The 15,148-nt window shown below is 46.4% G+C and overlaps 1 protein-coding gene across 1 annotated transcript; it reads left to right on the top strand.

Annotated features, from left to right (window-relative positions):
• The first annotated feature begins 2,200 nt into the window (after positions 1 to 2,200).
• On the top strand, positions 2,201 to 14,371 carry CCDC167 (coiled-coil domain containing 167). The gene is made up of 4 exons (XM_071576636.1): positions 2,201 to 2,471; positions 8,761 to 8,855; positions 11,341 to 11,393; positions 13,517 to 14,371. The coding sequence occupies exons 1-4, from the start codon at positions 2,433 to 2,435 to the stop codon at positions 13,618 to 13,620; spliced, it is 291 nt and encodes a 96-aa protein (XP_071432737.1). The 5' UTR covers positions 2,201 to 2,432; the 3' UTR covers positions 13,621 to 14,371.
• The last annotated feature ends 777 nt before the right edge of the window (positions 14,372 to 15,148 follow it).

The following is a 15,148-nucleotide window of genomic DNA, read 5'->3' as shown; positions in this document are numbered from 1 at the left end:
CTCACAGCTAGAATTCTGATTTCCACCTTAGATATGCGCACAGCCAGTCCTGATACGAAGTCTTGGTATGAACTGCTTGATATGAAGCAGTTCAAATTCATACTCCTGTTTGTGGATATTCTAAAATACAGAAGCTGATGACATTGCATGGGAAAAACTTCCATGCCTGAAGGATAATATTATAAATTTGCTAAGGAAAAAGAACAGCTTTTCTTTCTCGCATTAGCATGTAGATGACCTGAATGACATTACAAAGGAAATGAAGATGTAACACAGGGAGGGATGAAGAGCAGCTGTCAGCTGAGGGTAGAACCAGGAGACCCAAGACCAGGTAACAGGCATAATGAGGTTATCAGCTTGATGGATTCAGGAGAACCAGGAGGAGTGACATGTGAATTAAAAAGTGCTGATTGCAACAGTGGGAATGGTGGTATGCTCGTGAGGGAGAAACCAGTTCCCCTTTTCTTCCCAAAAGATGTGACAGCAAAGGTCACAGTTGTCTGCCCGCAAGATGGTGTTTGTCTCTCTGTGGAGAAGTCTATATGCAAGAATTGACAGCCCTGCCTTGAATCAATACTCACCTTGGTAAAGGAGAAAATGCTTTCTGCTCAACTGATGGCTATTTCAGCCTATTGTAAACCATAACAGATGGGTTTCTTCAAACCTTTTTGAGATTGTATTTACATTCACTAAGCAAGTCTTCTGTCTAAGAGGGGAAGAATAATTCTCACACTTTTTCTCCTTTTCCCTGATGCTGTGCTTCCTCAGGGATGCTGGATGGGTCCTTCTCAGCTTCTTTACTGCCTTCTGACTGAGCTGCTTCTGCTTGGAAAGCAGTTATCTGCATCTTACCTGCATCTTACCTGCAGCAGGTGGGAGTTCTGCCTCCTTTAGGTTCAGCAGTAACATGGAGTCAAGTGCCAGAGTGAGAAGCAGAAAAGAGTACAGTTGTCATTCATTTTCTCCAGACACAAAATGAGACTCATACTGTTACCAATACATACCACCTCACAGAGTAAAAAAGGGGGAGTGGGGTTAGAAAGAAAAATAAAATGCACTAATTAGGTATCAGTATTATCACACTTTCTATGACAGCCATTTGCACTCCTGCCATCCTAGCAAAATTTCAGTCAGCAGAGGGTATTTAGTGAAAACGAAAATGCAGTCTGTGTGTCTAATAAATGCCACTGCTGCCCAGCCTTAATAGAGCTGCTGTTCTCTGTCATGTAGCAGTCATGTCCTGCTCTGAAGACAGATGCATTTCAGTAGTGTTCCTTGCTTCATAAAAAGCTTTCTTGGGACAGAGTGAGAGCTCCCATGCATATATCATGATTAGCATCTTGCAATGAACTGGCTAGCACGCACAAAGTGCTGTCTCTCGGGTAGATTACACAGCTGCCTTTTCCTCAGCTGCTTTAGCATAAAGCTAGTGTTTGGGTAGGCAGCCCCATGGACAATCTGAATCCCAGAATCACTGAATTATTTAGGCTGGAAAAGACCTCTGAGATCATCGAGTGCAGCCTGTGACTGATCACCACCATGTCAAACCGAACGCAGCACCAAGTGCCATGTTCAGTCTTTCCTTAAATACCTCCAGGGACGGTGACTCCATCACCTCCCTGGGCAGCCCATTCTGATGTTCAGCAACCCCCCAGATGTCCCAAAAAAATCCTCAGTGATCCTAACATGCAGCAAAGCAGCCACCCTGGTTTTGCCTTGTTTCCAAGATGCCCTTCCTCCCAGGTGAGCCCCAACCCACAGCAACCCCAGAGCTGGGCTGGAGTGTCCTCATGGAGTGTCCTGTCCAGTGCAGAAGGTGGGGCAGGACTGTGCTGACTCCCCTGCAGGGAAACCCAACTGATCAGAATCAGAATCACAGACTATCTGAGTTGGAATGGACCCACAAGGATCATCGAGTCCAACTCTTAAGTCAATGGCCCACATAGGGAGGATTGAACCCATGACCTTGGTATTACTACAACCAAGTTTTAACCAGCTGAGCTCATCTCAGATCAGCTTGGCCTGCCCTCTGGGAGGCCCGGAGGGTACACCCAGACAGACAGCACCCTGCAGAGCCCCCAACCAAAGGATAAGGGCCTCTGATGGGTGGAGAGGCAGGTCCAAGAGGTCCCACCGCAGTTTCCCAACCTGCTGGCCCTCCTCCAACCATCCCTCATCCACCACCACCGGAAGGGGCAGAGCAGGCTGCGGGCAGCACTGGCACAGCGCAGGAGGCACCGCTCTGGCTGCCGCTGGCTCTTGGCTGTGGCCGATCACGTCAAGGGCCCTCCCAGGGCCGGGTCAGCGCCTTCGATGGAGGGGCCGGACAGCAGCGCCCTCATCAAGATGGCACCGCCTCCCCCAGCGCCCCTCACCGAGGCGGAGGCGGCCCGGGCGGGCGCTGCGCATGCGCGGCCGGGCGGCGCGGGGCGATGGGCAGGCGGCGAGCGGGGCCGAGCGTGGCCTGCGAGGTGAGGGCGGCGGGGCCGGGCCGGGCGGCACCTCGGTGAGCCGTCCTGCTGCCGCTGAGCCCTTGAGCCAGTGCCGTGAGGGGCGGCGGGGCAGCTGTGTGCCCCGGCGCAGTGTGCGGGCGGCGGTGTCAGGCGTGTGCGGGGCAAGGCCTGCTGCGCCTGCTGCTTGTGAGGGGCCCGGCGGTGAACCAGTGTGTGTGAGGGGCCTGGAAATCACAGCGAGGAGAAAAAGGGGTGTTATGGTTTGAGCTGGCAAAATGCCAACTGCCCAATACAGAGTCAAAGGGTCCCCTCCAGGGAAGGGGAGTGAGGAAAAAAACCCTTAGAAATAAAAGCCAGGTTTTAACAGTTCGCCTCCCTTCTAAAAATGCCTTTTGATTGTTGAACTTGGGTGTTTTGTCTCTCTCGCGCTCACTGGAGATACCGTTCTGTACACAGTCCTGTGCTGTGTGCCCGTTCTTGAGCAGGGAGGTTGGACCAGGTGACCTACTCTGGTCCCTTCCAGCCAGACCCATCCTGTGATTCCGTGATTGTAATCTCCTGAGTGGCTGCTGGTAAGCTTTGTTTAACCTCTATATTTGTGTTAACAATGAGTCACCTTAGTTAAGGCCTCCCTGAAACATATGTCATTCCTCCACTGAACAAAGCTGGCTTGGAGGAGGGAGTGGAGAGCCCGTAGTTCAAATATGAGGATTGTGGATACTTTGGGGATGGCAAAAGCCTAAACGTCGATCAAAAATGGCTGAAAGAGGGCAGAATCGATCCAGGCAATCTCAGTGGTCACCTCCCTGTCCTGAAGCCTTTCAGATGAGATTATGCACCAGAGACCAAGATAACCAGAGTAGAAAGGCTAGGGAAAGGACTTGGGGCTTGTACTATATGTGTCATCAGCCAGTGTTACAGAATCGTTAGGGTTGGAAGGGATCTCTGGAGATCATCTAGTCCAACACCCCTGCCAAAGCAGGATCACGTGGAGCAGGTGACAGAGGAACATGTCCAGGTGGGTTTTGAATGTCTCCAGCCAGGGAGACTCCACAACCTCCCTGGGCAACCTGTTCCAGTGCTCTGCTACCTTTAATGTAAAGAAGTTCTTCCTTGTGTTGAGGTGAAGCTTCTTGTTTAGTTTATGGCGGTTGCTCCTCGTCCTGTCACTGGGCACCACTGAAGAAAGTCTGGCACCATCCTTTTGGCATCCACCTTTGAAAGTGTTGATGAGATCCCTTCTCATCCTACTATGTCATATGAATGGGAGTTCAGTTTATAATAGTTACCTGGTCTGTTTCATTGGTTGGGCTTTCATAACAGACACAGACATTTCTGGGCACTCTAACCCAAATATAACCACCAATGGGATTCCAGAGGAGACTGTGCTGACTCTCCAAGCTTCCCTTCAGTGAACCTGGCAGGGAGAGTTGAAATGCTTTTTTGGTGGTTGTTGTTTGAGATGTGGCAGATGAGGAGAGTTGAGATGGTAGAGTCTAAAAGAGAGATGGTAAAAAGGTTGAGCCTCTCAGGGACCTGTTGGTCACAGAATGAAAAGGAACTGATTCTACCTGCCACAGAAAATTCTTGCAAAGTGTTTGGGAACTTGTAATGGCTTTAGATTTGATTTTTTTAGAAGCTATCATGGTGGAACACACTAACTTTGAAAGGCTTGCAGGACTACTCTTTTTTTGGTGTGTTACAGATGAAAACCTCTCAGTGAAAAAATACTACTAAAAGATAAAGTTCTTTCCACATGCACTGATGAGAAAGGTACTGAGTAGAAGTTAGGGAGGAAGAAAACAAAATCATTTTAAGCCAGAGGAAAGAGAGAGCTGTGTTTCAGGTGTTAAAATGCATGATGACCAAGATACTGATTTCATAATTTAAACTTTATTCTGTTTTATATTACCTTCTGAGCTGTTATGATTGTAAAGAAAACTTTCCAAATGAGTCCGAACGTGACGCGATGCAGGTCTAGCTTTGAAAGGCCTCATCTAGGCAGAGCCATGCTTGTTTAACTGAAGTCATGATGCTAAATGAATGCAATTTTCCATATGGACACTTATCAGATTAGCTTGCACTTACAAATTGCAGGTGTAATTGATAATGATGTGGTTTAAAATTATATAAATGTGTCTCCATAACTCATGCCACTCCTTTCATACAGCTCTCTAGTCTTTCACCAGGCAGCCCCATTGACAGTGCTGAGATGCACAGAACTCTCTTGAAGAAATTCATCAGGAAAATAAAGCTGGGAGGACTGGTCCATTTTGTAGCAAAAAAAAATGAAAATGGAATGAACTTAGGAGAGTGACAAGGATGATCAAAGGTGTGGAAAACTTTCATACAAGAATCTACCAAGCATTCCAGAGCCTTTTAAGCTTGAAAACATGACTGCAAGGAGAGCCAGTATAGGTTTATATCCTTTGCATGCTATTTATGGCTTTAAACAAAGAATGAACATTCGCTGTCAATAAAAAATTAGAGCTGTCAAATGAAACTAGCAGTTGACAAACTCAGAACAAACAGAAGGGGTTGGTTCTTCCTGTAACCTGTGGCTGTGCTGTCAAACTCTGTGCCAGAGGATGTTGTAGCCATTACAGATATACTTGTGGCTCAGACAACAACTGAAAAGATCATGGAAGGAGAAAAATGCATTAAATGGAAAGCAAACAACCTGCACTCAGGCAAAATGTCAGGTATGTGTGTTTGGAGAAAGCACTGTCATGTGTATTGCTGCTTGTGACAGGGCAGTGTCTATGCAAGAGCATAAAGAATAGGGAAAAGGCCAGCACAGTTTACTCAGTAAAGCTGTTCTTGCAGAATTTTCCAAAAAGCTGTGGGTCATGTCTGTGCAACCCTGCAAAGCCATGGTCTGAGCTGAGGCAGGATCTGCTTATGGGATAGTCTCTGCAAGGCTGAAGGAAGAGATGCAGGTAGGATCCAGCTGTTTCTCCTTCAGCAATGCAGAGGGTGGTTCTGCAAGATTTATTTTAGACTTTGCTGGTGGATCATTCTCTACTTATCTGGTAAATATTTCCAAGCATGCTGTGGGCAGAGCACCTGGTGAAATGATTTGCCAGCATGCAAAATTATTCCAGGAGCGTGGAGAAAATGGAAGTGTGTACATGAAGTGCAAGGTAGCACTTGAATTAAACAAAACTTGTTTCTGCTGGACTGATGTTAATAATCCAGCCAAATTTGTGGATGAAGCAACCATTAATTCTTCTGTGAAAAGAATGGCTCAAGTGTGCTGGCATGTGATAAGGCATGTAAAGACTGTTCAGGGAAGGGTTTTTTCATTTGCCCCCACCTCTTCAGTTGACTTTGATCTGTTTTATGAGGGTCAGAAGATGAAAACCTCATTATCTAATGCTGTTGGATGTCGACGTATGTGTGATATGGCTCTTTGCCAGTATCTTAATTAGGGAATTCATGAAAGCAGAGTGTGGATGCCAGTTCTTGAAAAGAACTTTTAGCCTTTCTGCTGGAAAAAAAGATTTTATTAATTCATTACAAAGTGTATTAAATGGGATCCAGCTAAACTCTGTAAGCAAAGCTGCTTCTTTTTCTCTTCTCTCTGTCTCTCCCTTTATGTGAGCCTTTTTGGGCTCCCTGCCCAAGATGGTCCCAACAAATGAGATTTGTAATCAGCACATAAGTAAGTTTGGGTTGAGATCCATTCCAGGTGTCTCTGGCTTAAAAAGGTTTCCATATTGCCAGTGAGTGTAGCCAGAATTCAACAAAAATATCTCAATGCCTTGTCCTACCTGTGGAGCAAAGGAGGCATCTGGTCTTAGATCCCTGTGTGCTTCCAAAGCTGCTGGGACCTGACTTTGTGGAGTGTCTCCTGGGGAGCTTTGAAGGGGCAGATCTGTGTGCCCCAAGGTGCTGTCTGGATGTGAAGCACCCATTTCACTCCCCTCTTTTAACCGGAACTACTTAAAGATGTTGCTGTGAGGGAAGTCCTGTGTCCTTGCTGCTGGCTTTGAACCTGAGGAGTTGTCATGAGCTTTCTGAGTGCTGCATTTCAGCTCTGTCCCAGAGGATCCCCGTCATGGAAAGGAGAGGAATTGTCTTTGCAACTTAGGAGACACGGTGCTGAGACTGCCACTAAAACGAGGCATTGTGAAGTACAGGGGTGGGTCAGCTAAGTGAACTTGGCTCTTTGTTTTCCTGTAGGCTTCCAGTATGCCTTGGTACCTACCCCAACTAACCTTCTCATGTATTAGTAGGAGGGAAAGCTTTCCCTCCACAGCAAGCTCAAGTGAGCACCTGCTTCTGGGGTGGCTCTCCAGGAAAGCTGCATCAGGGAATTATGCCAAAGCTCTACAGATTTTCTTGTACTACAGTTCTACAGACTACACCCCCTCCTTGAGTTTCCTCAGCAGCCCAAAGAGTAATCAGTAATTCCCAGGCATTACTCTGATTTTTCCCTCTGCTTATTTTCTATTTTTGTCTTTGCATTGTCCTGCACTGAAGAATTATGTGGATGGCTGAGCTGCCAAGAGACTCCTGGGTTGCAGGAACTGATCCCAAATCCCAAGGGAGGCAATGGCATTGTCTGAGGCTTCTTGCACAAAGGAACTACCTTCAGGAGACAGATAGTATTGTCCTAATTTATAAGTGGGGAAACTGAGGCATGGTGGATGGAGAACATCTGTGAATCCTCATTCTTATCTTTCCATACAACCCCTAATTCCCCAGACTATCCAGAAGAAAAGAAATAGTGAGATTCTGAAGGAAAAGTATTTTGTTCATTCAGCAATCTGTTCCTTCTTCCTTGCCTTTTTTTTTTCTGATTATTTTCTGGCCCTTGTGCCCTCAGCTCAGCAAAGCTGATGGTGCAGTTCTACGGCATGTGGTTTATTAGCAAATTATTGTTCTCCAGCAGGGGACCCAAACTTTGGTTTTGATTTAAGAGCAGTAACACCAGTTGAAATTTTTAAAGTATTATGTGGAATCTGGAGATTTTAGTCAGCAATAAGTAAAAGCATTGACAGAGTTGGGTGGAATAGCCTCTTGTTGAGTCTCATGAAATAAGGGAAGTAGGGACAGAGAATGTCGTAGTAAGAGCAACTGCAGACTGCTTATTTATAATGCTTGCTTGCCTTTCCTGAGCAGAAGGTGTTTCCTGCTAATGAGCCCAGGACAGAGGTGATCCCCAAAGCAGCAATAATTAGAGATCATTGCCTTTGACTTTGTTTCCCTTATCACTGTTTATAAGAGTGTTCGTGCTGCTCTGGGCCATCTCAGAGGTTGATGTCCAGGCAGCTTATTCCACTTCAGTACTTTACCCAGCACTGTGCTGCCTCTTAGCGTCTGGTGTGTGAAGGCTCACCTCAGGGCACCAAGGCTGTGTTCTTTCAGGCTAGGTTGTTGTGTTTGTATTATCTCACCAGTCCCATTGTTTCCCTGCTGGAAGCAAGCTTGAAAGAGGAAGTTTTCCTAAAGATTTCTGTGCTCTGGTTGCCAGGCAGAAGAGAGGAATGATTTCCAGAAGTGTTGCCCATGGTAGGATTCCCTCCTGGGCGATCCATTTGCACACAAGTAGATCAATGCTCCTGGGCTTAGCCACAGTTACTCTCCTTCACAGGAACACACAGGAGGAGGGTGGCTATTAGGATACTTGATGAGGAGACAAAAGGAGATAACCACTGTTTTTCTGCGTGGGAACATGGTGCTCCCCAAACTTGGTGCAGGTGGAATGTGTGGAGGTGGTGGCAAATGGTCTCTTGAGCATGCTCTGCAGGCTGCTATTGTAGGTTTATTTGGGTAAAAGAGACGGTAGGTGTCAGTGTTTCTTTCCCCTCTGTCACCTCTTCACCCAACCAGACAGCTGAGGGTGCTTTGTAGTCACATCCCATGAACTTCTGCATTCATTCAGTGCTAAATCAAGACCTTGTCCCTCGGACTTTGGCCTAGGCCAGTCTCTTTTTATCCTCTTAATTGCATAAAGATGTCTTAGATCACATCTTTGCTTGTGGACTGACATGCAAAGAAACTAGAAGAGGCAGAAACAGATCATAGAGAGAGGTGCTGGCCAACTGCACAACTGGCAGCATCAGGGCTGGCTTGTCTCTCCCTGGGGCTATGATGTCCCAGTTGCCTGTGGTGTAACACAGGCTAATCTGGGAGGCGAAGGACTTTCTCTGCTGTGATCTTTACACAGAGCTGGGGTTCGTCCCTTGATTAGGGGAGGAAGAAGGTGGAGTGGCTGAGCTACCAACCTTCTCAACTGAGTAGGAACGAATTCCTGTTAGCTGAGTCAGGAAATGATGGTGAGTGGTTTGGTGTTTTTCAGATCGATGGACTGGAGGAGAAGCTGGCTCGCTGCAGACAGAGCATGGAAGAGGTGGATTTAAAGCTGCGCAGGGAGAAGCTCAGCCCGGAAGGAAGGTATTGATGACCACCTCCTTTCACAGCGGTGGCTGTGCACTTCAGCTGTCATCCTGCTGTAATACTGAGCAAGGGCTCTAAGGAATGCGATCTGTGATTCCCCATGACAAGACTCTTCCTCCAGCTTGGAGCTTATGTGTGGAACTTGCTGTGTGAAAAGTTCAGTGATACATGGAGAGAGATTTATCTTATTAACAGCCTAACTCCAACCCGCACCACAACCAGACACACAGTGCCCCAAACTTGTCAGCTCATTTGCAGATCTGACTCCTGGCCTGCTAGGAAACCGCGCTGTGAGTCTGGCAAAGGCTTGCTGCACGCTGTTGTTCAAGCCTTGCCGAAGCTCCATGAGTTCAATCAGGGAACCTGTGCAACAGCTACTGCTGAGGGCCAGACCAGGCTGGGAGGCAACTGCAAAAGAGGCTAAGGGAAATTACCTGTGCCTGTGTTGTACGTGTGTCTTGATTTATGGATGCATTGCTTTTCTTGGGAAAGCTAAGAGGGAAAATTCCCCTGAAATCTCTCACTGCTGTAGAGGTTGCAACTGTTGGCTTCTAGAGCTGGGACTCAAGCAGGGACTTAGCAGACAGAGGCAGAATGTACTTTCTCTTAAATGTGAAGCAAGAGATCCTAAATCTCCCAGCTGATTCTCAGATCTCTCTGCTTGAGTACATTCCTTTGGTCACCGGAGATTAGCTCAGTTGTTTGGACCTTGGTGCTATTAACACCAAGGTCACAGGTTTGTCCACTGTATGGGCCATTCACTTAAGGGTTGGATTTGACAATCCTTTCCAGCTCAGAATATTCTGTGACTCTGTAACCAGCATCCTACTGCTCTGCTCATAGCAAAAATGGCTGGGAAGCTCACCTGTGGGCCTAGGGAGTTGTTCTGTTGATCCTGGTGTTTGCTCTACAGTGATGTCCTACATAATCCCGCTAGAAATGATCTTAGCAGTGGTGATGTCTCCATACCCTGATATTTATCAGCCTTAGTTTAACTTCTTTGTTAAACACTCATTTGCACTCTCCCCCACTCCTTTACTGGGGTTTTGGATCGCTATCCATATTTAGACATATTTAGATGTCTCTTCCTGTCCCTCATCTCTTTAGCTCCTCAACTCATCAGTCCTTTTCTAGGCCTAAATTCTTCTTGCTTACTGTCTGTGTTCTGTGTCTGGTACTTAGATGGCCAACAACCAAACCTACAGTTGTGATAACTTGAAAGGATGAAATATATGATGGTTTCTTTCTGAAATATAGGGCCTAGAGCAAAGAATTAGAAATAGGGATTCCTAGAGCCTTTTCTGAAATTTACAGTTTGCATGGAGATAGAAACAGAACTTCAGTTGCCCTGTTCCAGACCATTTGAAACACCCTGGAGGGAGGTACCATGAGCAAAATTACTGATTCAGTGCATAGTACACAAAGGAGAGCTGTGCTTTCCCACTTTGAAGTTCTGTTGTCATGGTTTCTCCATGTCTCATTCTCAAAGCTTCTTCCCAAGTAGTAGCTCAGTCATGTTGGTCAATGTCCTCTCACTTCCTCCTGGTTCCTCTCCACATTGCCTTTCCCCGGTTCTCTTTAATAGCCCTTTCCTCTCCTGCTGCTCTGATGTAGCTTGCTGTCTGGCCATCTCTTAGTTAACTAGCTGTACACATAGATTTAGATCTCTTTCCTCCTACAGGTTCTTGCTCTGCCCCAAGGGGAACAACAAACTCTGTTACACTTATGCCTTCTCTGAACTAGGAGATAATTTGTTAGTGCATGTTTATTTATGTACATAGTCTGAAAGGAGTGACTGTGTCCGCACTACCATAATGGAAATGCTGCTGCTTTCAGAAATTTTGTTTTGCATTTATATTTTAAACTGTCTATTAATTAATCATCTTCTGCAGTTTAAGACCAGGGCTGGGTTGGCCTTAGTCTTTACTGTTATTATCATGAGTTTTCAGTGTAATAACAGGTGTTTAACTAGTTGCTACTGGGCTTGGATTCAGCTTGTTTCCTTGAGTTCATCAATTTGTGTAAATTGGATACCTCTGACCCAGGGATCCTGACTTCTGTCAGTGAGAATTACTGTTCCAGCACTAACCCAATGTGCTGGAGGGGCAGGATCCTGCAGAGACCTTGTAGGGACACTGCCCCCCTCCAACAGCCATCAGAATTTCCTACCCCACCTGAGAGAACTCAAGAAGGGGCTCTCAGACACACAGACCCCTTTCTTGCTGCTTCAGGAACACTGACGCTGTCCTGAAAGGAGAGATAGGAAGCAGTTTGAGGGAAGCTAAAAAATAATCTAAACCGCTGCATCTCTTCTCTTGCATGCCTGGGTGTTTCTATACTGTCATCTCTCCACAGGGAAGGGTGAGAGGCTCATGCTATGAGCAGATATCCCCAGCAGCAGGACCGTCTCTCTTCCATCATGTAAGCAAAGAAATAGGCTGTGTTGTGCCTCGCAGGTAATGAACTCCTCTTCTCATTACAGAAAGTCACTGGAGAGAGAGAGAAACTTACTAATGACCAAAGCTGACAACTATGGTAAGAGCTTCATTAAAAATGGTCCCTCTGGGCTGGATGGGATCAGTGCTGCAGCTTAGCTTTGTCTTGCAACTCCTGCCACCTCTGACTTCTGCCTTTGAATTTAGGTTCAGCCAAAGGGAGCTAGACTGAGGGAATGTAGTCAGCATATTATAATAGGAGTCTGCATCCTCCTGCTTGAGCTGTGTTACCACAGGAAAAAAAATAAGCATCAATTACTGAAGGGGGGGAAATGTCCCTTTCACATACCCCAAATTACTAGTTGTTAAATAATCAGAGCTAGCAGATCAGCTTGAATAGCTTTTAACATCTCTCCCCACCTCTTTTATTTTTGTTAATAGAGGCTTGCTAAGCAAGCTGTCAGCAGTGTGGCAAAGTGTACCTTCCTTGGGGAATTTCTGGGGCATGTCAGCCCATGACCATAGGGATTCACGTTGATGTGCTGCCTGCAATTCTGGAGAGCCAGGGTCTTTGCTGCAAGTCCGGCTGTAAACAGTTAAAATGAGAGTCCCCTCTGAGTTACCACAACTTGAGAGCATGTCCATTCTATCAGGAATACTGCTTTGCACATCTTCAGACTCCTGGTGTTGATCAGTATGTTACATGCTTGACAGTACTCTGCAGCAATGCAAGCACCAGAGCTCACACAAGGGAAAGAGGCACAAGTGTTCTTTTATGCCTAGAGTTGAAAGCCAGGGTATGGCCAGCTACTTTTTAATTGTAACTCATGTTAAAGGACTGTTTCCAGAAGACTAGCCGTTACTTTAAATAGAGTGAAGGCTGTTCCCTAAGGGGCTGCCACTGGAGACAGCAGAAGACTAAGCATCAGTGCCCTGCTTTCACCAGCCAGCAGTCAGCCAGCGCTAGCACCATCAGCAGAGCAGTCTGACAGCAGCTCAGACAGCAGCAACAGCCTCACCTAATGGTGATGGCTGCTCCTCCTGGAACGGAACACACAGTGCCTGTGTACCGTCTTTTTAGACCAGTGCTATGGCCTGTGAATAAATCTTTACTTATTCCAGCTGACACTCTTGAGGCCATGAGCTGCAGTTGCTGACAATGGCATTGCTACATCACTTTAAACTGGCACTGCTGTGCATGAGGCTATGTGACCTCCTGCCCATGTCACCTCCTCTGTGGCCCTGCAGCTTTCAGCAGGTTGCTCTGCAGTTGCATGAGTGCTTGCATTATGTGAAGAATGGGGGCAAAAAGAACAGCTAAAAGTCTCTTTTAATACCAATGCCAGTTTAGGACCTGCTGAAGGCTGCTTGTGCCAACTGTAGAGGCAGTAACCGGTGCAGTCACTGCAGTTGAACTTGGCAGTCTGATGCTGGAGACAGTCCCCACCTAACTTTGCCCTGCAAAAAAAATGACCTCAGTTTGGCCATGCAGTGTTTAGTGCTGTAGGCCTCACTGCTTGTCTCTACCACCCAGCAAAGTTTTGTGGAACCAAACTAGCCAGACTGGAGGTCTTCTCTTTGGTAAAGGAAATGAAATGGAGGGGAGTAGGACTCCAACCTCGCAGGAGCCACTTCCTTTATCTCTCTGCGTCTGTGGTTCTTCTGTAAAGCAGGGCAAGGGAAAGTGACCTGTCTCAAAAGCTTCAGACCTCAACAGAACGAGTGGCCAGGCTCAGTCCTGTTCCACAGCCATGCTTCAGAGGCACAAGGAAACGCACATTCTGCAAAACTCAAAGGTGGCCACAGTTGTATTTAAGCCAATTTTAGTGCTAGAAAAAGCTGCCAGGCTGTTAGGTGCAGAAGATAGTAGAAATAGCTCTCTGCCCTCTGTCTCCTTCATTCTCTTAGGGAAAAGCAGTTATTCTAATGACACAATCTGTCTTTAGTAGAGGCCTACAGCAGTGTCATTTGCAAACAGGAACTTGTCTGGCACGGAAGTATTCCCAAGCACAGCTATGGCATGTCAGGATGAGAGTTAACAAATGAAAGGGTTTGCACTAGTTTACTTCCTGTTCAGCACACTCTGTAATTGGCTGCTTTGCATACTGCTCCCAAAGTTGTTGCCTGTGGCCAAAGTAGCTTTGTGCTTTTAAGAGAGTTTTGAAAGGAGATTTAGCTGCAACATGACAAACCTTCACAGAAAGGCTTTTGTTTGTTTCCCAGAGAAAGAACTGAGTGTGCTTCGTAAGGAAAATCGCAAGAATGCTGCCCTTGCTGTAGCCCTGACATTGTTGATTGCTCTTATTTACACCTGCTGGACAATGTGATTGCAGTCAAGAATTCTCCCTGCTGACCAGATGAGTCTCCTGCAAGGAACTCTTCCTCCTCTCACCATTGTGCCTCCCCCAAGAGTGAGGAGCAGGACTTCAAAATGCTGTTCTTATCATCTCCAAGCCTTGTTGTAGGGAAGATTTTTCTCTGCAAATTGAGGGGGACAGATGACAAACTAGAAATCACAGCACACTTGCACTTCAAAGTCAGGTCAAGCAGAACTCAAGGTGATGCCATCTTACCCAGAACACGGTCAAGACCATCCAGCCTGACGTGAGAAGGCACTATGTTCTTCCTTTAGAAGAGGACAGGACCTCTGTGGCCGCAGGCAGGTGCTCTCTGCCTAGCCCTAGTGGAACACATGCCACCTTCCTGACTCCTGCCTCAGCCATAAGCTGAAGGGACATCAAGCTCTTTGAACCAAAGGGTACTGTGACCTTAAGATTTTATGTGTTCTCAGAGCTGTGCTAAAGATGTTTCCTCCTCCACCCTGACTTAGAGGACCAAAGGAATCCTACCTTCACAAAAACAGATGGGATATATGTATCTGTTTTTATGCAAGCAGGTAGCATACAACTTCAGGTCTGGGCGCATGGGCTTTGAGATCTGCCTAGCTCTCCAGTGCATCAGAACTTGGTAGCCATTTTGTGCCTTTGAGAATCAGCACTTGCAGAAGAGAATGTACTATCAACTGTCCAAGATAGAATTGCTTCTGTAGAGTTTTAAGTAAAGTAATTTGACCTTGTAGGTTCCTGGGTTTTAAAGTTTTTCTCCCTCTTCTTGTTTTGTCCTGTTTCTCAGGCAGTGCTTTATTCCCATCCTACAGTCTCCCTGTTGGGAGACATTGCACCACAGTAGGCCTAGACTGGGTGAGGCACTGAACATCCCTGGTCAGTGAGGTGTCAGCAGTGGGTTACTGGTATGTTGTGACCTGGAATCTACATCCTTTGAGAGGAAAAGCAGCCTAGCATGCTGCAGAAGAGTGCTGGAGTCTGTCTGCTGTAGTTCCCTCTCACTCCAGTGTGGGGATGTACACTAAGTAGCCCTCAGCATGTGCTAACTTGGCAGGAAAGCCTTTAAAAGGGACTGCATTGCAAAATGAACTGTGCAAGGCATATCTCTGTAGCCACACTGACACACACTGCCAGCCAGAGTTTTGTGGGATGCAAAGTAAACAAGCACTGCTGTGAACTAAAGGGGCTGTATTGGCAACAGAGACAATGAAATCATAGAAGTCAACACAAAATGATACAAATCCTAATAATACATTGTGCAATTAACATACATAACATTCCCTTCAGCATGACCTTCCTCATACACCCCTTACCAACATAATCTCTCAGCATGGAAGCAAGTAGCATGGTGGCTCAAGCTTGCCTCCTTGAAGGGAGATTTAGAATCAAGGTTCAGTGCATTAAAAATAAAAGCAAATTATAAAGAGGAGCTGGAGACAACTGAGTAAACAGAAAGTATCTGTTCATAAAAGCTAGCCTGTGGGCTAACCAGGTGTTTTTGTACCTTTAG

This window comes from Pithys albifrons, chromosome 2 (assembly GCF_047495875.1).
Source record: "Pithys albifrons albifrons isolate INPA30051 chromosome 2, PitAlb_v1, whole genome shotgun sequence".
In the NCBI taxonomy this organism is placed as follows: domain Eukaryota; kingdom Metazoa; phylum Chordata; class Aves; order Passeriformes; family Thamnophilidae; genus Pithys; species Pithys albifrons.
This window is presented reverse-complemented; position numbering and strand designations above follow the sequence as displayed.